General features: G+C 35.7%; 1 protein-coding gene across 2 annotated transcripts in view; it reads right to left on the bottom strand.

The window, feature by feature from the left end:
* THEMIS (thymocyte selection associated) overlaps positions 1–24,084 on the bottom strand; it is a 176,570-nt gene that overhangs the window by 25,101 nt on the left and 127,385 nt on the right. For both annotated transcript variants that reach the window (XM_074333551.2, XM_019729460.3), the window contains exon 5: positions 641–794. In XM_074333551.2, the coding sequence (XP_074189652.2) occupies positions 641–794 (154 nt within the window). The remainder of the gene's footprint in view (positions 1–640; positions 795–24,084) is intronic.

The raw sequence follows: 24,084 nt of genomic DNA, 5'->3' as shown, positions 1-24,084 counted from the left end.
ACTGAAATGTAAAGTTTCAAAGATAAAGTGTAATAGAAATTGAGCTGCTTTGGTGTGTCTAAAATATTGCCAAGAAAGAAAATTCTCATTTCCCTTGCTAACTCATCCCAGATTTGCACAATACGGAAGTTAGTCTGGGTAGCTTAATTGAATGCTATCAACTTCTCCACCAGTCCATTTGCTCCTGTTTTGCTTTAAGTAGAGATGAAAAAATATCAGATTGCCCTCTCTATAAGCTATCAAAATTGAAGTCTGCATTAGATTACTTTCTGACACTTCTTTAAATTGAAAGATCTCAATTATGCTAACCTCTTCTCAAGTCATTAATCCCTCTTGTTAATTCTAGCAGAAATTTTAAAATATCATTGTTATGATAATACAAGCAATCTTAAAATAAAATAGTTCCTTGGCTATGAAATCCATAAATGAGAAAAATCTAATAATGAAAAACAATTAACAGACCTATCATTATTGTGAGTGTTTGATATTATACTGCACTTAAAACTATATTCCAATGAGATTTACAAGTCAGGCAGTCACTTTGACTGAGTTATACATTCCAAACAAAATAGTAGTAAGAATCTGGATATTGTCCATTTGTCATGTAGGCAGTGAAACCAACATCAATGGCTTAACCCACCTGTGGTGACATCATTGCCTGCTACTGCAGTTGTCCCACTCTTGCTTCTCTCTTGCTCCAGATCAGCCAAATCATTTTGACAACCAACTGGTGCTTTCGAATCTAAGCCAGCTTGATTTGACTGCAGTTTCTTGGATAGGTCTACATGGAGACTCTGAAATGACACAGACCAGAATGATTGATTTCACAGGTAAATTATCAGTCCAAAATAAATGCTCCCCAGAGATATGACAAGGATAAACATTTATCATATGACAAGTTATTTCTTATATCTGAAATGGAACACTCTATATGTCAAAGTGAGTTACAATTTATATTTTCATCAATATATTTTGGTGAACTAGGTGTAGAATTTTCAAGACAATGTAAGTGACTAGAATAAGAAGTCATCCCAGACAGAGAAAATCTTCTTCAAAGGCCATTATTGTATATTACTTTCTTCTTGTGAAACTTATAAAATATTTTCCATTTTGGACATTTTCACTCTGTTTTTATTATTATAGTTAAATTATCAGCATTTCATTATGATATATATTACATAATTATATATTAATTGTATATTGTATAATGAAGAACAGATTTCATTTCTGTATTTTCTACATTTTTTATAAAAAACAAATGATAATATCTGCCAAAAAAATAACTCACATTTTTATCAGTTTTATGCAAACTTGACGAAGTTCCTCTAGTCAATTTAAGAATAATAATTCATCATAACAATGAATTATTAAGGCACAACATCAATGGACCCCAAAACTCATCTCACATATGAGATACCATAGTGTTTGATGTTGTACTGGTATATTGTATGCTTCAAAAGAATAATCAGATAGAAGCAAAAACTAAAGAAATAGGAAATTCAACTTTCAGCAGTATGCTTCATACCAAAATTGAGACTAAAAGTTTTTCAGTTTGAATGTGATTATAAAATCCAAAGAATTCATAGAGTCAAAATTAGCCAATCTTGGCTATCCATCCACATAGATATTTTGACTCACCAAAGGATAAGACAATGAACAACTTTCCTTAAGTTCCTCCTACAGATTGTATATAGCATTTAATTCATTAAAAGTATCATTGAAAGCTTGAATCAAAGGTTTTAAAGCTTGGAAAAGACCAATAAGGAACTTAGGGTCCAGCATGATTAAAGTATTCACCCAAATTAACAAAATAAACAGTGCCGAGCTTTGGGGATACCTTTAGTCCAGTGATCCTCATATGGTTCTGTGATCCATTTATTCATATATTCATTCAATGTGGTGACTGGTTCCCTGATGGCCCTAATTATTTAACCTTCTCTGCCTCCATGTCCTTTGCATGTAATGTTGCAGTGCCCGCCTACTAGGACTTTTGACTTGTCCGTGTGACTTTTTCTGGACCAACAGGATATTGAAAATGTAACACAAACAGAGACTTAAAAGATGTTTGCATAATTGTTTTTTGCTCTTTCTTGTCCTTCCACGATGCCATGTGAACATGCTTAGAGTAGCCTATTGGATGTTGAGCAGGACAGGGGGCAGCTTTAGGTTACCCCATGTGTAGCTAATTCTCAAATTCCTTTTCTAATAACAAAGGATGGGATACTGATGCCACTGCAGTGAAAACTCAAATCAGAGTTTGAATGTTGGTATCAACTAGGACTCAGAACCTACACTTGTTTACATTTGACTTATCCACAGTCCACAAAAAATTAGTCTATCACTCACCATGAATTTTTAAATTTATTGTCAGGACTGTATTACTATACAGCTTTGGAAAGAAGCAGATTTAACCAGCATCTAAGTACTTTCCTGATTTTGAATTGGATACCTTTGGAAAATATATTATTATTTCAAATTATCAGATGAGTATTAAATTATAGTTTTTACACACTGAGCAATAAACCAGATTTAAAAAAGAATGTATCTTCTTGCTTTTCCATGCCGAATTAAACTGATAATATTACGAGATTGAGGGGGAAATGTAAGAACTTCATGTAAATTATGTTATTTATAACATGTCTCAGACTTCAAAGGAAAAATTCTAAATTTAAATAATATCCTTAAACCTGAAATATTTAACATGAAAGGCTGAGGAGAGAAAATGACCCCTTGATCAGAATGAATCAGGTATTACAAAGGCCCGGTACTTCCTGGTACAAACTCTGGCAGATTGTGCATTTTATAAACATATTAGCATTTCAATAATTAAGAAACCCACTTTACTGGAGACAGTCCCCACATTGGGGTCTGCCCCAGCCAAGCTCTGTCAGGCTTTCCAATCTCTTCTTTGCTTTATCACAGCTAGATTCCTGTTTCCCGGTCTTAACATAAAGAGAGGTAGATGTATCTTAAGCTACTGAACCTACTGCAATCGCTCAACCTTGTTTACTTAGTCAGCCTTCCCTCCAGTTCCCTGAGTCTCCAAACCATGCCCAGATACTGATTTTCTGCTACAATATAATTCCCACACGCTCTGTTCTTCACTGCCTAATTTCACTCCTTTAACCCCCAATCTCTCTCTCTCTCTCTCTCTCTCTCTCTCTCTCTCTCTCTCTCTCTCTCTCTCTCCCTCTCTCAAATTCCTCTCTCTTCAATTCTTCCCCTGTGCCTTCAGAACTTTATTCCATGGTTTGCAAATTGCACCATATATTCAACTTCCTTTCAGAACATTGTCTCTATCTTCCTACCTTGACTAAAATTTCATTCTCCATTGAGTACAGCATTTCTGTAGATGAAGATGGCTGCTTATCCCTCCACAATCTAGACATCCTCAGGTTGAGGATACACTTGCCCATAGTGATGTCCATTGCATTGTTACCCCCTTGCAAAAAAACCCTGCTGCTTTGATCTTTTTGGTATCTAGCCACATACGTACCATCTCCCTTCTTGTTGGTATTGCTTATCTACTAATCTCTAGTCACAAGCCTCCATTAAAAAACTGCATTATTTTTCTCCTTTCTAGCCCCATAATCATAGATTATGTTACCATCTACATAAACATCCCCTTTAATACTCTGACTGGATCTCCTTATGACAAATTAACTTTTCATTTCTCCACCTTAGCCATTCACTCCCTGTCACACCTGAAACCTGTCATAACCTGAATCTTTCCCACTCCCCAAATCACTGAATGTCTTTCCCTCTCATCTGCTCTCCTGTCCTCAAGTTTATTGTCTCCACTCCAGCCAAAGCTCTTACCTTCAAGAATGTTTTTCTTTTTCTACCAGGACTATTCTTGGAACTAACTGGGATCTGAGATCCACCGATTCCTTTGCTTTCTCTACACCCTCCAGCCCTCTAAGCATTTTTCCCTTTCTTCTCTACATAGCATCCATCCTAGTTCTAAAACTTGTATCTGGCTAGTAATCTGGTAGACTTTACCTTATTTTAACCCTCAGCAGCATTTGAAATGGCTTCTGGTGTCCCTCTTACCACTCTAACCATTCTCGTTTAACCTTCTTTACCTAAACATTGTTAAGAGTTTCTCAAGGTTTTGCTAATCATCTAGTGTCTGTTTGTTTTTACCACCCCTAGATAATCCCAACAATTACAAAGCTTAATTTACTACCTATATGTTTATGACTCAGGGATGGCGTCAGATTTATAAAATATAATAAGATGAGGCCGTATCTTATAGGCCACGGTAAACACTCTGGACTCCAACTTTAATGTCCTTTAGGTCCCAAATTCTGCCATTCTTCCTTCCTGTCCCAAGGCTTGGCTATGCCATTAGCCTAGAACATTATCATAAACTCTTCCTGCATAATTTTATTAAGTCTTGAGTTCCTGCAAGTTTTCCCTTACCATGTAGATTTTAGCCAGTACTTTTGTTTTCTAGTCTTTGAGCACCTTGTGCGTGTACTGCAAAGCTGTTTTTACAAATGCAATTAAATAATACCTGGTTTAGTGTTTAATGTCTATCTCTCTGGTTAAAATAAGAATAAGCACTACATCTGTCCTATTCACTGTTCTCAGTCCTTATTTCAGTGTTTTAAATATAGTAGGTATCAAATAACAACACATTAAAAGTATGGAGAAATGCATGAGTAAAACGTTGACTTAATGGTTATAACTTTTTTTTTGGCTAGCTTATCAATGGCCACTACATAGTCACATGTTCATATGTTAACAGTGATATCCAGTCACTCCTAACAGTAATCCTTATTACATAGTTGAAAGGCACACATATTTTCAACTTATTTTATCCACTAAAAAAGAAAAAGAAAAAAAGAAATACTGCAAATCCTGTATTTTTAAATAAACGTACTGATGCAATGATGCAATCATTGCAAATACTATAGTTATATAGTATTCTATACATTTCTTTGGTGCAAGTTAGATTGCTCAATATATATGGAAATTATAAATCAATGAATGGCTATGTTAGAGATCCTGAGAATTGAATGTATATACACAGTGGCCCCATGTTGGTAAGGCACTAGATTGTGGCCTGACAATAATGAAAGACATAAAACTCTCTGTCAGGCACTGCTTCAGTGATGTCAAGTCTTCAACCTGAAGATTAGGCCCAAAGAAAAATGAGAAAAACAAAATGCGTGCAAAAAATAAAGAGGAACACACATAAATTTGGACTGGCATGCATCAGGCCTTTGTGACCACTCTACCGTTGTGCTTCAAAAATAAATCCTGTTAGTTTGTGTAATTTCCATTTAACTTGTCATTAGAAATGAGTCATTAGGATCCTGTCTGCTAGTATAAAACAACTATTAAATTATTTCTCATGTTATTCTTGGCTTGTAGTCTGCAGACTGCTTTTAGTGTTCCTGCTGAAAGCAATGATTCAATTACTAGGTACTGAATATTTTTCTCATGAACAAAGAAAGGAACAAATAAACATTACCAAAAAAAGCTAACCCAGATGTCCATGAAAAAAAAATTAAAAGATTTCTTCAAATCTGTCTTTCATCTCATACCTAAAGCCATGCTGTTGGGTAAACAGCATTGTTTTCCAGACAGTTCATTGAGATTCCCAGTTCATGATTATATTCACTTGCGTCCCTTCTCCCCAAGGGTACATATGGCTTGCTTTTTCTTAGAAAGCGACACAGGGCCTGGCTTGGCTCAGTGACTAAATATCATTCACATATAAAACAACATGAATATCCCAGATAATGTACTTTATACTTTGTAAAAAAAAAATCACTCACTCTTCTAACAGACTTCAAAAAGCTACCTCCTTCTCTGTTTATATAAACAACTGCTCTTTCCACTGTCTGCACTTTTTTTCATCAGAAAAGTAAATTGAAGTGATAGTTGGGAAGAAATTTCAAGTGATATTTGGGAAGAAATTTCTCATTAACTATCTTTTTCCCTCGGAATTAAATTCTACTTACATCAACAGCAGAAATAGTAATTCAGAGACTATACATTAAAATAAGGAAACAAAATCAAAACCTAAACATAAGTAATATAGACTTGCTGTGCACATCAAATTATAATTCCAGGAGAACATGTAATGTCTCTTCTAATGTGTGTGTGTGTGTATGTGTGTGTGTGTGTGTGTGTGTCTGTGTGTGTTTTCTTATTTGTTTCTTATATGGTTGAATCATCATCAATAATATATAAGATTATCAAATGATTTTAAAAAACTAGTAATTTTCTCATTGTGAATTACAGTCAATCAAATGGAGGCAAATGTTTGTTTTTCCTGAAGAAATATTTAAACAAGCAAGAATAGAAACTGAAAAATAATCTAAAGCTGATCATCCATATAAGTAGTCATCTTTTTCAAACAGTTATCTGGTGTTTCACACAATTATGCATCTATAATCATAAATTGTCTTTTCTGCGCAGAATGTGTTCTTTATACCAACTGGAAGAACATGCTTGTGAACTTGTTCCATCCAATCCCAAAGACAAGCTGTCATTGCCCCATTGCTGTCCCTTGTAGCCTTAGGTTGTTTGCAGAGAGGTTGCCCAGGCCTGTGATTGGCAGGCCTTGTATCATCAGCCCATCAGAAGCCCATCCCCACCTCTCTTACTTCTTCTAGAACTTCAGGTTGTGGCCTTCCCAGGTAAGACTCCTTGCTGGCATCACTTACCCTCCTCAGCCAGTGCTCTTTCCCCCTCAAACATGCACACCTTCTTATTCAAATGGGACAGTGCTGGCTGGGCTCTGAGTTGGCACCTGATTGGGGCCTCAGCAGCAGTCCTGTGGCTTGTGGTATGTATATGTGGCTTGACACTTAGACATACTTGTGCCAACTGTGGTTGACAGATGGGACAATACCTCTATCCCCTGCCCACTCCAAGTATGACCAGAAGTTCAGATGTTTAAAGGAGTTGGGGTTTTCTATCTGCCCTGCTCATTCTTTTGGGTTGAAGAAGAGGCAACTGGCCCATAGAAAAGAAAGATGCTTGTATCTGCTTCCTAGGTGGCCCTGATAAGAGATGACAGCCTCCCATCCCAACCCTTTAAAGACCTCCTCTATGTGCTAGACTTGCTGAGACAAGACCCAAGAAAAACCATCCCTGTTGCAACCAGGATTAGAGATCTCATCATGCATTCTATATAATATACCAAAGATCTTACCATGTTCTTCGGAAAAGAAATCCATCACTTACTATTGAGAGGACTTTAAACCTTCATGTTCAAAGGCATATTTCAAGAACATATTATGTACTAAAGGAAGAGATTAACAGTACTCATATATTTCAGTTGTATCTTCCCATATTTTTCCTGCTGAAAACTGGGAACTAGACAATAAAACATCCAGAAGTCTCACCATCCTGATTTGATGTTGATTTGACCACCCTTTTGGGAAAAATCAAATTCTAGCTCCTTGATGCAGGAAGATCTCAATATAATCACATACTTTGTTTGATCAAAACAAGTTTAAGAATTTTTTTCCAGAGTACTCAGGGTAAAGAAGCTCTTCAGACCCTTTTGTCAAGCTCAATTCAATCTGTTTCTTGCTAGTCTAATCTTTTATGAATTTAGCCAAAGATGAAATGGACACTTGAGGCAATGCTTAATCAACATATTTTTATTTTAAAATGCAGTCAGAACAGATAGCTAATCTGCACAATGTTATTCTTAAGAAGATAAATGAGGAGTCTGGCGACCCTCAAAAGATGTTAGTCCTGTCTCAGCAGATAACGGGAAAGCATGCAAAGGGTTTGCTGTTTTAGAGGTACTGTAACAAGTGCCTCCCCTGGAAAGTACCAAGACCAGCTTACTTATAGTGTTGATATTTTGAACACGAGAATAGCTCTGTGTGTAAATATATTTTCTTCTTTCTCTTCATTTTGCCCTCCTAAAAATTTTTAAATGATTAATTCACATCGTTGTTGTTATAACTTTCATAGCTCCTATTATAATTGGAAAATCATAACTCTTAGACTGTGTGAGGTAATCTGTGGCCAAAGGGCAGGAAAATTAATCTTAATTTGAATTATAGAAGCATAAATCACAGTAGAATAAACTATATGACATATTTTCTGTTTAGATTAGTTTTGGGTAAAATCAGTTTTGAATCAGTGGACATATGAATAGCATGAGAAGTGTCCCGCAGAGCAACTCCTGCTGCAGATGGCAGATGGGAACTGCAGTGTACCATATAATAGTTCTGTAGCTAGGAAAAATATTCTCAATTCATTCCTTAAAAATTACATATGAAGTAATTTTAACTCTGAGTATTAAAACACGTTAGTCTTTGAAAGGTATTATTCATCCTGGCAACTTGATTTAAAATATTGCTATGTTATCATTAGAGCTAGAAACCATTTTAATGAGGAGGATTCATCTCACTGTTTCTTTGAGCAGTCACATTATATGAAATGTTAAATGGCATTCTTGCCACCAAAGTGTTGCTAAAATGTAAAAAGTTTGTGCTATTGTGAACAAGTGCCTAAGATAGGATATAGCCCTTGAAGGCTAATTCCCACCTCCTCACCTCAACTCAGGCCTGGCAACATGTCTTTGAAACCCTTTCCCATGAAGGCTGCCCTCTCACCCCTTCCTGTACACAGACCCTATTCCCCATCCCTTCATAAAGCATTGTTTGGCACCGCCATACAACACGTTCTGTAAATTTCGACAGAATCCCAGCATGTCCCTTCAGTCATCTCTAGGACCCTCCCCTGCAGAGAGGCCATTTGCTCAAAATGCTTTCTTCAGCTCACGTCCTTCTCTGTGTCGTCCCTCTACCAACATGGCATCAGAGTAAAGACTGTAATGTTCACACCTTGTCAAACATTTTTTTTTTTCCTAGTCTTTTTTAGCCCCATGTAAGTACAATTGGAAATTGAATCTCATTGTCCCTCAGAATTTCTCTATCATCAAGATCTTGGATTCCAGAGCTTTCCTCTGTGCTTATACTCACTTACCACTGTTCTTTCTTCTCTGTCTTCAATTCCTGTCTGACTATCAGCCCCTTCCTTGCTTTACTGTTTGCCTACCCAAAGGGTCCTTAGAGCCAGTTTGTTAACAGTTTTCTCACTGTGGTTATAACATCCTCATTTTCCATTCTACTTTCTTTGCCAGGCCCTAAAAATAACGTTCGGTTCTCTTAACACCCAAAAGTAGCTCACTGTTAGTTACATATATATGTGTGTGTGTGTGTGTGTGTGTGTGTGTGTAATATATTTATATGTATAAATTTTCATATTTGGCTCTGATATAAATTCAAGTTGCCTGGTGATATCTCGGGCCTTAATGTTGCTCAGTCATAGAGGATATCTCCTTCAGTTCATTTTGAGGGGTCTATAGAAAATATTTCACATCTTTTCCTCTTTTATCAAGCTCATAGTCAAACCTGGCATTTCTCAATCTTGGGAAGTTATTTAATCACTTAATTCACTGACATTGTGGCCATATGAAATTAATTCCCACAGCTTTCTTTGTCTTGTCTTAGAAGCACAGTTGATCCCTCTTCTTATGCAATGTCCTATCCTCTTTCTACAGTTGAGTGCCTCCTCTTTTCTCTGTGCCACTTTCTCTCCCACTTTCCCACTGAATTATTTAATCAACTTTTTTGCCCACTTCTAGTGCATTCTCTGACTCTGCCTCTCCATTGCCTTGTTCACTTTGTGCCAAACTTTAGTAAAAGTAATTTGTTCTTACTTCTCTTCTTTTCCTCCCACTCACTTAATATCTGGGTATTTACTGCATGGCATCTGGTTTGTATTCCTACCACTTGACTAAAAATATTTTCACCAATAACTTTCTAAACAACAGTCATAAATCCCATGGCTTTTTCGCAGACCTCCTCGTTCCTGAACTTTCTGGGCACATAACTCTGTTAACCATCTCATCAGTTTTTAAAAATCATGTTCTCCTCAACATCCAGTAACACTACTCTCGACTTTCTTCTACCTCTTGAATTGTCACTCTCTCATCTCCTTTACTGTCTTTTCTCTTTCTTATCAACCTCTAAATCAGTGATCTCTAAACCATTCTCATTGTGTCTTCTTAACAATAAAAATTGTAAGCATGAACCATAGATGTGATACAGGTATATATACATTAAATTACATATATATGTACTCCACTAACATATGCAGTTGTGAATATTTACTCAACTAAGATATCATGTGCATTACAAAACAAATTCAAAGTAGAAACATTAAAATAATAAAGTAAAAATATTTTAAACAAAAGTTTATGTTAGTTATTAATACTATTGAGGAAAATGGTTGAATAATTTGTTTTTATTACTTTTTAAATCTTGATTTAACATTTTATGATGGAGCAATTCAACTGTTTGCTTCATAATTCAGTTGATTTATATATTGAGTTTTAAGGACGTAACCACTAAAGCACGATGCTTCACAAAGATACATGGATCCAAATGAATAAAAGTACATTAATTGCTCTAAGTTATAATACATATTTTTCAATGTCTACTAATTTTGCAAAGATGTTGAAATTGGCTTGGACATTTCTATCATCCTTGATGTCAAACTGTTTAAAAACTAATGAGAATTGAGTTAATTGTTAGCTTAATTCTCATTAGTTTTTAAACAGTTTGTGGATAGTGGATTTGGAACCCACTGAAATTCTTTGGAAGATTTTATAAATGGTTAGAAATTTTGTTTTCTAGTTTTTAAAGTTTGCAAGACGTGAGGTTTTATATGTTGCACTATATACATTGCATTGTTTTCAGCAATAAAACACATATAACATTAGAACTATTTCAAAACAATTTATTTTCAAAATGTTTTATATAGGATGATTCCTTTTAATGGACGGACAGCTCAAGTGTGAATGTGTGTGTTCCTCTGGGTAGCAGACTGCTGATGGGCACTTATGGATTAGGTAGACGAATTTGCACAATCACCTTTTTGTAAAATAAATCTTAATATTAATACACCTTTAATTTTGGAAAAAATTATTTGTCATAAGATAATCAGCAAATCTTTATATGGTACAAAAGAACACCACTCATGAAGTGTCATGAGATGGGAAATGACTGTGTATTTTATACTTTTATTTCTATAAAATAACCATATTCAAAAATTCCTGCAGAATTTGGTAAACTTCTGGCTACAATTGCTTTGCTGCAGTAACTTGACTACAACACTGAGAATGTATTTTATATGTAGCTTCATCTCTCTAAGCTTCCTTGAAGATCACTTAAAAATTCTAGACAATGCAGCTGCTCTATCAGTAGTTGTACTTATGCAGTTTATCCATAAAGCAATGCTTTCACTAAAGAAGTCATTAAGAAATAGAAAAATGGCTTTTTCAATGCATTTAAAAAATATCTTTATGGATTTCATTATTGAAACCCTATCTAGAAAATATAATAAACATGTATGTCAGGAAAAAACTGAACTCTCATGCAACTTTATAGAAAATCTCCCTTACTGAGTCATTTGTTCATACAAATAATACAAATAGCAACAACTAGCACTTATTTGTGTTTACTAAGTGTCAGCCACTATCCTATGCCTGTTACATGTATTAGCATATTGAAATCTTCAGCTTTTTTACTAAACATCTTCCAAGATTATTTCTAGAAAAATAAATCGTTTTAATTTGTCACCATGTTACTTCTTTGTATTATCTTAGCCATTTTTAGGAAGAACCAGTGTATTCAATAATACATAATTTTTTCTTTATCACTGTTAAAAAACCCAAAAGAGTTAATGTTAACTGTAGTGAATTTTACATGTAGTGAAGTACTGGGCTGAGTATAACATAATTATAAACAACACGGACAAACTATAGAAAATTGTTTTCGTATTTTTGTTGCTTAGTTTTAAAATATATTTTTAATCACCATGCTTTCATTTTCTCACTTGCTAATATCGTGTAACAATATAAAGTATGGTGAAGATCACTGTCACTTAAGAGTGTTTGTAAATCTTCATTTCAATCTTGGTAATTTCAAATTTGTGGCTAACATCTAGAAGGGTATAATTACTTTATTACCATTTCTTTTCCTCCTAACAGGGCTGGTGGAGCAATATCAGAAGTATGAAAACTGTCAGCTTCACTTTTTTTTGAAAAAACAAACAAACAAAAAAAACCACTTTGTTGTCTTTAGCTTATATGTACAACATTTTAGTAAATTTATTTTGTGAAATATGTAATTCTTCTAGAAAATGCACAAATAATGACAGTTCAGTGACTTGATACAAATTGAGTGTACCTATGTAACTGCTACCCAGATCTAGAACTAGGATATTAATAGCCCCCCAGTAGCTCCCTCCTGACTCAACCCAGTCATATGCCCAATCCCTCTTTCCCAAAGCTACCCACTATCCTGACTTCTAATATCATAGTTAGTTTTCTTTCTTGTTTAGAAAACTTATATACTTCGAATCATAGAGTATATTCTCTTTTGTACCTGGCTTCTTTCTTTCTAGCCATAACTTCATGTAAGAACATACCAAAATTTATTTATCTACCCTATGACTGAAGAACACTTGAGTTGTTTCTAATTTTTATCTATTACAAATAATGCTGTTATGGATATTCTTATACACATCATTTAGCGCACATATATACACATTTCTTTTGGGTGCACAAATGTGTATGTTTCTGCAGGCATGTAACTGTTGGGTTATAGGATGTGTGTATGCCCAACTTTCGTAGATCTTGTGAAAAGGTTTTCCAGAATATACTCTCATCAGGAGGATATGAAGTTTCACTTTCTCCATAAGATTTGGCACTGTCAGTCTTTTTATTTAACCATTCTAGTGATTCTATAATGTTATCTCATGGTTTTAATTTATATTCCCCAGGTGAGTAATAAGATTAAATGGCTTTACAATGTTGTATTAGTCATTGTGAAGTACTCGTTTTGTGAAGTAACTCTTCAGGTGGTTGCCTATTTTCTCTATAGTGCTCTCTGTATTTTTGTTATTGATTGGTAAAAGTTCTTTATATATTCTGAATACAAGTCCTTTTTAGTATCCCTTATCTGTTTTGCAAATAGTCTCCTCCACTCTGTAGCTTTTCTTTTCACTCTCTTGGTGTCTTTAATTGAAAGGTTTGTTTTGATTTTTTTAAAGTAATTTTTAAAAATAGTTGCCATTTTGTGAGATTTGGTTTTATTTAAACTAGAAAATACAATTTTCAAAGACCTTGACCAGACAAATTGAATCTGCAGCATAGTGCATTTCCCTGGAAGCAAAAGTGGTACTGTGTACCCTTGGCCGGGTACCTAGCCAGGGTCTCAGTCTTAGAAATACTCAGGCTCTGGAAACAAAACAAGATCCAGTGGCCAAATCTGCCTTATGATCTGAGTTAACAATGATCAACAGCTGTTAATCTCTCTCTCTCTCTCTCTCTCTCTCTCTCTCTCTCTCTCTCTCTCTCTCTCTCTCTCATACACACACACAGATGTTATGTATCTCCTGATAGAAAATAAACAGCACTCTTTATTGAGTAGTGTTCCCAAAAAATCAAATCTAAATCTATTAAGCTTCAAGATTTTATTATCAATTCACAGGAAAACAAGTCAGAACATCTTGAAAGGAAGCCCACTCACAGGTAAAACAATTCTAGAATATACATCATCTAGACATGTATGATATCTAGAATATATGACATCTAGAATATATTTTATCTAGAACATATGGCATGTGATAAAACAGGAAAGAAACTGATATACAAAAATCCTGTGTGGAGTACCAGAAATCTAGGAATAGAAGGTGGCTGAAAACCAACAAAGACACTAAAACATCACTTTCTATAAAGTTACTCTGTATAACTGGCAAAAGGGAAAAAATCGTTTTCACTCCTACTCTCTGGCAACCACAGGGTGCAGTCAGCAAAATTCATGCTGTGTGAAACTCTATAGACTAATCCAGTTTCTCCAACAAATTGAGGGGAAAAAAAATAAGAAGAAACCTATAGATTAAAAAAGATTTTGAAACATATAATTCAATTGCAATATATGCACCTTATTTATTTATTTTTCTAGTTTTATTAAATTTATTGAGGTGATGTTGTTTACTAAAATTACGTTTCAAGTGTACAATTCTATAATACATCATCTGTATATCGCATTGTGTATTCACCATCCACTGTCAAATCTCCTTCCATCACCATATATTTGACCCCCTTTACACTCTTCTACCGCCCCTCCAGCCCCTTACCCTTTGGTAACCACTAAACTGTTGTCTGTGTCTGAGTTTTTGTTTGTTTGTCTCATTCATTTGTTGCTTTCAGTTTTATATCCCACATATAAGTGAGATTATATAATTCTTGACTTTTTCTGTTCTACTTGTTTAGCAAGATAATCTCAAAATCCATCCACGTTGTCACAAATGGCAGTATTTCATCTTTTCTTAGATGATGGGTCACATGGTAATTCTATTCTTATTTTTGGGGGGAACCTCCTTATTGTTTTTCACAGTGGCTATAGCAATTTACATTCCCACTAGTAGTGTATGAAGGTGCCTTTTTCTCCACAACCTCTCTAACACTTGTTATTACTTGTCTTGTTGATAATAGCCATCTTATTTAGATCCTGCATCACACTGTAAAAAAAGCATTTATGAGACAACCAGGCAAATTTAAATTCTAATTTGATATTTGATAAGATTATGAAATTATTGCTGATGTTTGCAGATATGACAACTATCTTGTTTATTTTAAGAATTCCTACCTTTAAGTGATATCCACTTAAGTATTTGCTGATGAAATTAATGAAATGATATCTGTTTTTTTGTCTCCCCCAAATGTCTAGTGGGGCTGAAGAATGAAGGATTTACAGAGGGTGCCAAAAAAAAATGTATACACATCTTAAGAAAGGAAAACTTTATTAAAATTATAATACTCAATATATACTGATAACAAAAGATGAGTACAAGTCACGTTTGACTTCTGCAATTACAAGAGGTGCTCAAAGTGGTTACCATCAGCGTCCAGACACTTCTGATTATGGTGAACCACTGCTTGAGCAACGTTGACCAGAGTGTCAACTTGTATACACTTTTTTTTGGCACCCCCGGTAGATGAAACAAAGTTAGTCTTAAGTTGATAGTGGATAAAATTTGGTGAAAGGTACATGGAGGTTCATTATGGTTTTCGTTCTACTTTTGCATGTACTTTAAATTTTCCAGAATAAAAGTTAAAAAATAGTTTGGCCTGACTTGAGATCAAGACAATAACAGATTTATGTGCAATGTGAGGACACATGAAAAAACATGCTGGATTTCAGAAAATAGGCTATAGTTTCTTATATCATCTCATCTGTCTAAAGTTGAGGCTGGTGGTTGGTACTCAGCTAGGATGACATCTCTAGATCTGCTAGGGTTTCAGAGGAAAATTTCAAAGATTTGACTCTACTTCTCCTAAAGCTACACAAGAAGCTGTAGTTTGGACAATGTTGCAGAGAGTGGGAGAGGCATCAGGAAGGAAGGTTGCAGTCTAACAACAATGCTGAGCAGTTGAATAAATATAGGCTACACTGTGAGTTCAACACGGAGGAGTGTGAGAGGCACCTCAAAGAGCAAACCAGACAACTTCTGAATCAGGTGACATTACTTTCAAGAGGACCTGTGCTGTGTGCCAGGAACAATCTGCCTTGCGAGAGCCTGGGAAAGCACTCAATGACAGTTGCCAGGGCAGCTCCTCTGACACGTAGGCATTAATGAGTGGTGGAGATGTTTTTCACATGGGCAACTATGTGTTGTCTGTTCTAGGGTGTGGAATGTGGAGATTGATTTATTTAATGATGATCAATGATTCTCCCAGCTAGTATGCATTCTTCTTAGATTGTTGGGCACTAATCTTCTAAACATTCATCAATTACATATGTTGTTGGTTAATGAAATCATCAGTAAATTCCGTCATTTAAGACAAATCTTTGGACGATTTGTTGGAAGGCAGTTACACAGACCTGATCCTTCAATGCGGCCTACCTCCCCGTCCATCATAAATAATGTTTGCTCTTGGTTAATTGTAGGGAATAAAGAGCTAAGAGAAGGATGTGTGGGTCCAGGTGTCTTTTCCACCTATATCTAAAATTCTCACTTAGTAACCAAAAATTTGGACATGTCGTTTCTCTTTTGATGTTTTCATGATGCATATCTACAGTACTGGATTGAGATGACATTAATTTTATTATTTGTAGATGAAGCGTAGGGATCTTAAATTCACACTGAGAAAATTTTAAATATGAAGTAGAATTGATAAATACACACATAAACACTCACACACATACATATATACATATTTGAAATTCTGCGGAAAATGCTTCAACTCACTCCCGCGTAACTTTGAAAAGGGAGAAATTAAGTACAGTGCAGCATAAAATTGATGATAAGGGATATTTAAGAGCTGAGTATTTATTGATGTGGGCTTTATAACACCAAAACCTAGCCCCAGGATCACATAAGCACTTCAAATACGTTAAAATCTCTACACGAGTACACGATCTGTCATTATTATCTGCCAAGTTGAAACTCAGCTGACAGAGAAACTATAAGAGCCAAAGCTGATAAACGAAACTCAAGTACAAAAGGAGTAAACAACATCTTTAAATGCAAACCAGACTAGAGTCCAGGCTTACGGCTCATTGTTTTGAGACGTATGTTCAGATTGCTTTTATTACTTGCCATTTTATTTATTCTTCTATAGTCTTCTCGATCTCCGACTGTAGCCAGAATTGTGTATGACATTACCGTATTGTAAGTAGAGGATTGATCCCAGTTTCCCAAAACTAGAAAATGATGAGTAGGAAAAACTGAATGACCAACCAGAATTATATGTCAGTGCCTTTTTTTCACATGTCAGAGAAAAAGTACAAGTGTAGAACAAAAAAACAGGAAGAAACTTGCAAAATGGTAATAATAATATGATAATTAAAACACTGCTCAGATGGTTTTTGATTTAAAATATCATTTCACTCTTGCTTTAAAAATTAGGCTGTAAACAAATACTTGATAAAGCAACTGGGAGGTGGTGACTTGATTTCAGTAGTAATTTGTATTGCCACCAGATGGCAGTCTTCCCCGACTATTCGCAGCTACCCTCCAGAGTCTAGCTATTCGTTGCTGACAAAGCAGTGGCTTTATATCTATGTACTAGGTTTGAATATGGGAAATCTGCCAGGACTTTGTGGCTCCAGGATCAAATGTCTCTTATTTGAAAAGAGACTTCCATGGGCAGAGTTTTTATTTTTTTCAAATCATCCATTTATCTTCTGGACAAAGGCTATTTACATAAACTCCAGGCTTAAGTTGAGCTTCTCAGGATCACAGTTGGCACCTTTTCTTGATGTTCAGGACTCCAAGAGGATGGTAACTGCACTAGTGAATGTCTCAGAGTATAGTGTTTCTTAAAGTCGAGCCAAGTAGGAAGTATTCAAATGCCACCCGGTATCTCTAGTATTCTCATCTAAGCTGAGCTCCTAGAGTATTTATGCAAAACATTTTCATTTTCTTGGCAAGGAGTTATGTAAACACATTCAATTTTACCTTGCTTTTACATATGTCCTTGAGACATTTTTGGCTAATATGTTAGATATGAAATTGTTACGTCCTAGCTACATGTGCACACATATACCATAAACTAATTCCAGAATAAAAGGCTTATCTCAATGATCAGCGACATTCGCATTCAGGAATTATAAGCAATTGAGAATTCATCTACTCCCTATATTGTTAGAGAATCTCAATGCATTTTTCCAACATATTTTTAATTTGTACTTCTGACAAATTATATCTCTGACATGGATCAGAATTAGTGGATTTCCTTTTCAATACTGGACTTCACACAATCCTATATGCTGCCTGTACTTTACATAGGGAAAAAGCTAGGGACATTTTCCCAGGGTGCCTCCTCAGGGTAAACGGTGGGACTTTGAGAAATGGGGCTTTTCAGGTAAGGGAATGATGGAGACTCAGGGGGACACGTCTGAGATGGGGCTCTGTTCTTACCACCTTGGCTTTTTCCTACTGAAGGGTAATAGAATATACCATCCCAAAATGTGATGGTAGGAGTTTAGGACCTAACACCCCAAAATATGTCACTTTGATTATTTTGAGCTGCAGTCATTTGAAAAACAACAAATGCAGGGAGAGGCTGTCTCTGAACTCTGTTTATTTGCCAAAAGATAGATCTTCTGAAAGGAATGCCATTGTCATAAATCCTTTCCCTGGGAGTTTCATCAACCAGAAGAGTGACTGTTATCACAGGAGAAGAGAACAGAATTCATGATATCAAACCCAGACAAACTGTCACAAAAGATCTTACCTCCCATCTATTCTTCTTAGGACCCAGTCATCTTTCCTAAAAATCATTTACTCTCACCTAAGAGGCCTATATATCCTCCCATTTCCTTATGAAGATGGTATTTAAGCCTAAATTCTAAAGCTACATCTTTAGGTTACTCAGTTTTCCTGGGTATCTCCCATGTATACTTGAGGTCTACATAGTAATAAACTTCTGTTTGTTTTTCTCTTATTAATTTGTCTTTTATTGCAGGGGCCTCAGCCAACAATTTAGAAGGGTAGAGGGAAAATTATTTTTCCTCTCCTACAGAACTCAAACCTAACAAAGAAAAACACAAGCTATTGAACAAAGCTACCGTGTTTCTCCGAAAAATAAAACCTAACCGGAAAATAAGCCCTAGCATGACTTTTCAGGATGACATCCTCTGAACATAAGCCGTAATGCTTCTTTTGGAGCAAAAATTAATATAAGATCCAATCTTGTTTTCGGGGAAACACAGTATGGATAACATTAACTCTGCCCTAGAATCTCAAATTCTCCATCTTACCCCTATTCCACACAATGCAGTAGGCTGCAAATCTGGAGGATTGAAACTATTTTTCCTATGCAAAATGTAAAGTAAGTGTTAGAATTTAGTATACATTTAAGTTTAAAAATACTCATTACCCAGAACTAAATTCATCGTCATTCATAGAGAATGGGATTGTAATACAGTTGCCCAATAATGTAGCCTACGTGGATACAATCATGCACATAAAAGGGAAATGTTTTATGGATGAGGAATTGGGGACCAGATTATTTAGGTAAACCGTGCAACAAGCAGAGGTTGTAATATTGTTCACATTGGTTGAAAACAGAGAAAGTTCTATTCTGTTTCAATAGGAAAGAGTCATCAATTTTTCATATAAAATTAGTTTTCAATTTAACTTCTCTATTTAAAATTCCTCTATAACTCCTGTAGCCCAAAGGATAAATTTCACACTACTTTCCATGACCTTTAAGGTATTCCACAACCACATTTCATACCTCCCCATCTCTGTTTTGCTTTGTAATTCCCTGAATGTGCCCTGACTTTGCTTATTTTCAAGTCTATCTTGCTACAATGTTGTGCTCCTGGCAGTCTTCCTATTTATTCACGGTTGAAATTTCTAGGGAGTCCTCAATACATATGTGATGAATTAATTCATCAATTAAATAACTCATGGTTGCTTTTCTGATTAGGCTGTTTCTAAAAATAACCCAAAATGCCTGGGAAATATATCTATTCACTTTTCCTTGGGAAGTCCTGGCATACCTGTGTATTATTACATTAGCTTCCTAAAGTTATTGTAGCAAACTACCACAAACTAGCAAAACTGCAGAAATCTATTCTCTAAAAGTTCTAGAGGTCAGAAGTTGAAATCCAGTTGTTAGCAGGGCAAGGCTCCCTTCAGAGGCTCTGGGGGAGACACTTGTTTTGCCTCTTCCAGCTTCTTGTGGCTGTTGGCATTTCCTCGGTGCTCCCTGGCTCATGGCTGCCTCATTCCGATCTCTGCCTCCATCTCCACATTTCCTTTTTCTCTGTGCTTTTGTGTGTCGGAACTCCCTCACTCTGTCTCTTAGAAGATGTATAATGGCATTTAGGGCCCACCATTTAATCCAGGATAACATCCTTCTCTCAAGATCCTTAAGTTCACCACATCATTGTTGATGAGGAAATATTTATCCTTTTTCCATATACAGTGACAGTCAAATGATCAGGTGACTAACATGTAGACATCTTTTCAGGGGCCACATGGAGCTCACCACAACCTGAGAGCAATAATAACCCTATGAGAGCACAAAACTCGAACTGGGATCAGGGTATCTATCACCAACACCGTATTTTCTCGGTTAGACTAAGCCCAGATGTTTCCATAGCTCGGAAATGGAACTTTTATAGACGGTGCTCAGGTGGTTCACTATCGCTAAATGAGCTCCAAAGAAACTGACACTTCCTAGAGAGCAAGAGGGCACAGGAGACAAAAGTGATAACTCAGGAGACAGACCTGAGCAGTGCACTGTGGTCCTGCATGTTGGATAGGCCAGTTCTATCCAATGACTAAGGACGGAGCCCTCAAACACGGGTAGTCCAGAGAGGATCACTGGGAGCTAGATCCAAAGCTGGATGAGAAGCCCAAGGTGAAAAATCAATTTTCACTTCCAAGGAACAAAGGAGTTGAGAGTGAGAGTGAGCAAACTGTGGGGCAAAAATAAATGAAAATTACTTCTTTCTACCTCCAGTGGCTAAGAATGAGGGAAGAACCAGCCAGTGGGAAGAAAAAGGTGGCATGTGAACAGGGAGGGCCTGGGCAGCCAACTTAATGCTGTAAACCTAACAAATTGTTCCATGCATATAAACTAAAGTAAGGTTTTGTATGATTCTGCAATCTGCCACTTGACCAGTATTCTCATACTCTAAGATTCCACTATACTAATAGTTAAAAACACAAAGTGGTTTTTAATATGATTCGTTGAGCGGCTCACCTTCAGCTGGCGTGCATTGTACTGAGCAGACCAGCATCAATTCTCAAGTGATGCATGATCTGAGTGGCAGGGCCTATGTCAATTTTCTCCACTATTATCTCTGATTGTGTTCATAGGCATGTAAGGAAAGGGTTGGAAAAAGGGCCATTGGAGAAGGGATCCCTGGACTTTGAGGGAGAGGTTCTTCCCTGATTCCTCCAGAGGAAGAAATAGGAAAATAATTAGAGCTAAGGCAACAAGAAACTAATTAGTGTTTTTGTTTGTTTGTTTGTTTGTTTGTTTTTTTCTGCTTTGTGGATCTTTTCTAAGCAGGTGGGAATATTTGATCACAAACGCCATCTAAAGGGGAAGGGATTAAGGTGTACAAATTGCCAGTTATAGAAACAGTCACAGAGATGGAAAGTACAGCATAGGGAATATAGTCAATAATGCTGTAATAACTACGGATGGTATCGATTGGCTATTAGATGTATTGCGGTGATCACTTAAGTTATATAAATATCTAATTACTATGTTGTACACCTGAGACTAATATAATACTGTATGCAAATTGTAATGGACAATAAAAAATTTAAAAAAAAACAACAACCAAAAAACCAAAAAATAAAGGCTGTCTAAAATCATTCAAAAACTCATGAAATTCAGATGCTGGGAATGCAAACACCTTCAGAGCTCATAATGCAGGGATCAAGACAGATAATAGAAAGAACTAAGAACTATATTTGTGATTGACTTCAGAGTTGAGGAGACAGTTTGTGGTCCCTGATTAACGAGAGTATCTTGTTAGACAAACACTATGGAAGTTTGGGAGCCTCTAGTGGATTTGAACATTGCTAAAAAACTTTTATTGGATATAAATTTCAAAGTGCTCATAATGATAGCCCAGTGATAGAGAGAGAAAAAAAGAACAAAAGTGATTAATAAGGTGATTTTAATCAAACTCATTTGCATATCCAATCCAACTGATTTGCCCCCAAGTGTCTCTTAAATAGCTTAAAATTTCCCAGTATCATTAAAAAATGATGACCATATATAAGGCCAGCCTCATTTTGCTGAATTGCTATACAAAGACATGGGAGCATAAGCAACTTGACCATGTTTTTCTTTTGCTATGTAAAAATGAATCTAGTATGTGGTAACAAATGGCTGTGGAGAAGGAGAGGACTTATTTATTGACGTAATCTGTGATGGACATAGCATTAGACCTCCAGAGAGAATTTATGAGTTACCAGGACTCCAAGATAAAACCTATAAATCATTTACTACAATATTTTTTCAAGAAAAGAGAAATAAGAATTTAGGGTGCATTTTATGACATATATATGTTTTATATAACCAGTAAGCATTCTAACTAAAAGTCAAAAGCTTTTTAAATTCTTTTGCTTTTATAATCATGTTTGTAAATAGGTTCACCTCTTTCTTCCCCTCATCATAGATATAGACAGATATTTGCACATATTTGCTTGCCCACAACTGAAAAGTACTTAAATTTTATGGATACCATCTATGAGAAACCAATAAAACCCCACAAATACTATAGTCTGTAGAAAATTCAGTTTTAAGTCTGCAAACATACTACCCACCGTCACTATTTCTCAACAAGCTTGTAGTTACTAGGTACAGAAGCAGCAAAAGATAATGGTCCACAATATGTAAATTATAAACATGTGGATAAGCTTGCCATTTCCTTTAAACTTTGCTATTAAGTTTTCTGGTGCATTTTCAGTATTTTTAAGGCTCTAATAATGATCTATACCTCATTTAAATATAGTTATCATTTTTATTTCTTTTGGTGTTTCTTCTGATCTTGAAAAGGGCTCATAGAATAGCATTGTTTACTGTTGCTTATCAAATTCATTTGCAATATTATAGACTTAGAATAATAGAGGGAGGAAGAATCTGCCAGACATATTATGCCCTCTATTCCATAATAAAATAAAGATGCAAAATGGATTGAACAAGGAGAATAAGCCAACTAAGGATATACAACAGCTCTACATGAATTCTTAAGACTTGAATCACACAAAAATCTAGAGACACAGCAGAAAGTGTTTAGCTATGAATTTAGAAAGTTTAATTTTGTAACCGGCTTCTCCAGTTTCCTAAGTGACCTGTGGAAGTTATTTATGGTAACTCTTTTCAGTTAATCCTTTACTATAACAACCCATTCTCATAACAGACCATCTAATCAATTTCTTAACCTGCAAAATGGGAATAACAATTACCCCAAGATAATGGGTTAAGGTTACATGAGGCTGCTCAGTCTAGATGCGAGACAGAAGATATCATCAGAACCCAGATACTTTCCCACAAGGTGACATTTGATCCCCCCCAAAATAATAATAATAATCTGGTACCAGTAAAAAATGACCCAAAAAATGGGTTATTGAAGACTAAATGGAAATAACTTAAGCAAGTTCTTTGCAGGGTAACCAAGAGAATCATATGAACTATAAGGGGAGAAGAGAAACTGGATCTCTGTGGAAAAGAGTATAGTGGTTCCTAAAGAAATTAAGCATAGAGTTTCCATATTATCTAGCAATGCAGTTTCTGGATATATATCCAAAAGAATTGAAAGCAGGGATTTGAAGGTAAAATTGCACACCAATGTTTATAGCAGCATTATTTACAATAGCCAAAGGTAGAAGCAACCCAAATATCCATTGACAGATGAACGGATAAACAAAATGTGGTATATTATTATTCAGCCTTCAAAAGAAATGCAAATCTGACACATTATACAACATCGATGAACCTTGAAGACATCATGTGAAATGAAAAAAATCAGGCACAAAAGGACAAATATTGTATGATTTCACTTACATGAGGTACCTAGAGTAGTAGAGTAGTCAAAATTACAGAGTCAGAAAATAGAATGGTAGCTGCCAGGGCCTGGGGGCAGGGGTAGGAGGGTGGGGAGGTATTGTTTAGTGGTTACAAAGTTACAGTTTGGAAAGATGAAAAAGTTCCAGAAGTGGATGGTCGTGATGGTTGCACAACAATGTGAATGTACTTAATTCCATTGAACTGTACACCTAAATGTTGATTAAAATGATAAATTTACATTATATGCATTTTACCACAATGAAAAAGATATGAGGAATATTTATTCCTGGATTTTACAAAAGTTGTTTATTAAAATTGTTATCATATAAAAGAACAAATTATTTTTTATATACAGCATGTGTAAAGATGATTCATTAAAGGAAAAAGAGAGAGAAAGTGGGCTATTCTCTCAATTCGGCAGCATGCCAAGTGGTCCAGAGGCGACTAAAAGGCAAGAAGTACCACTAGGCACTTGT

This window comes from Rhinolophus sinicus, chromosome 2 (genome assembly GCF_057876585.1).
Source record: "Rhinolophus sinicus isolate RSI-liver-muscle chromosome 2, RSI-T2T, whole genome shotgun sequence".
Classification (NCBI taxonomy): Eukaryota; Metazoa; Chordata; class Mammalia; order Chiroptera; family Rhinolophidae; genus Rhinolophus; species Rhinolophus sinicus.
The sequence above is the reverse complement of the archived record's forward strand: the minus strand, read 5'-3'. Positions and strand labels throughout refer to the sequence as shown.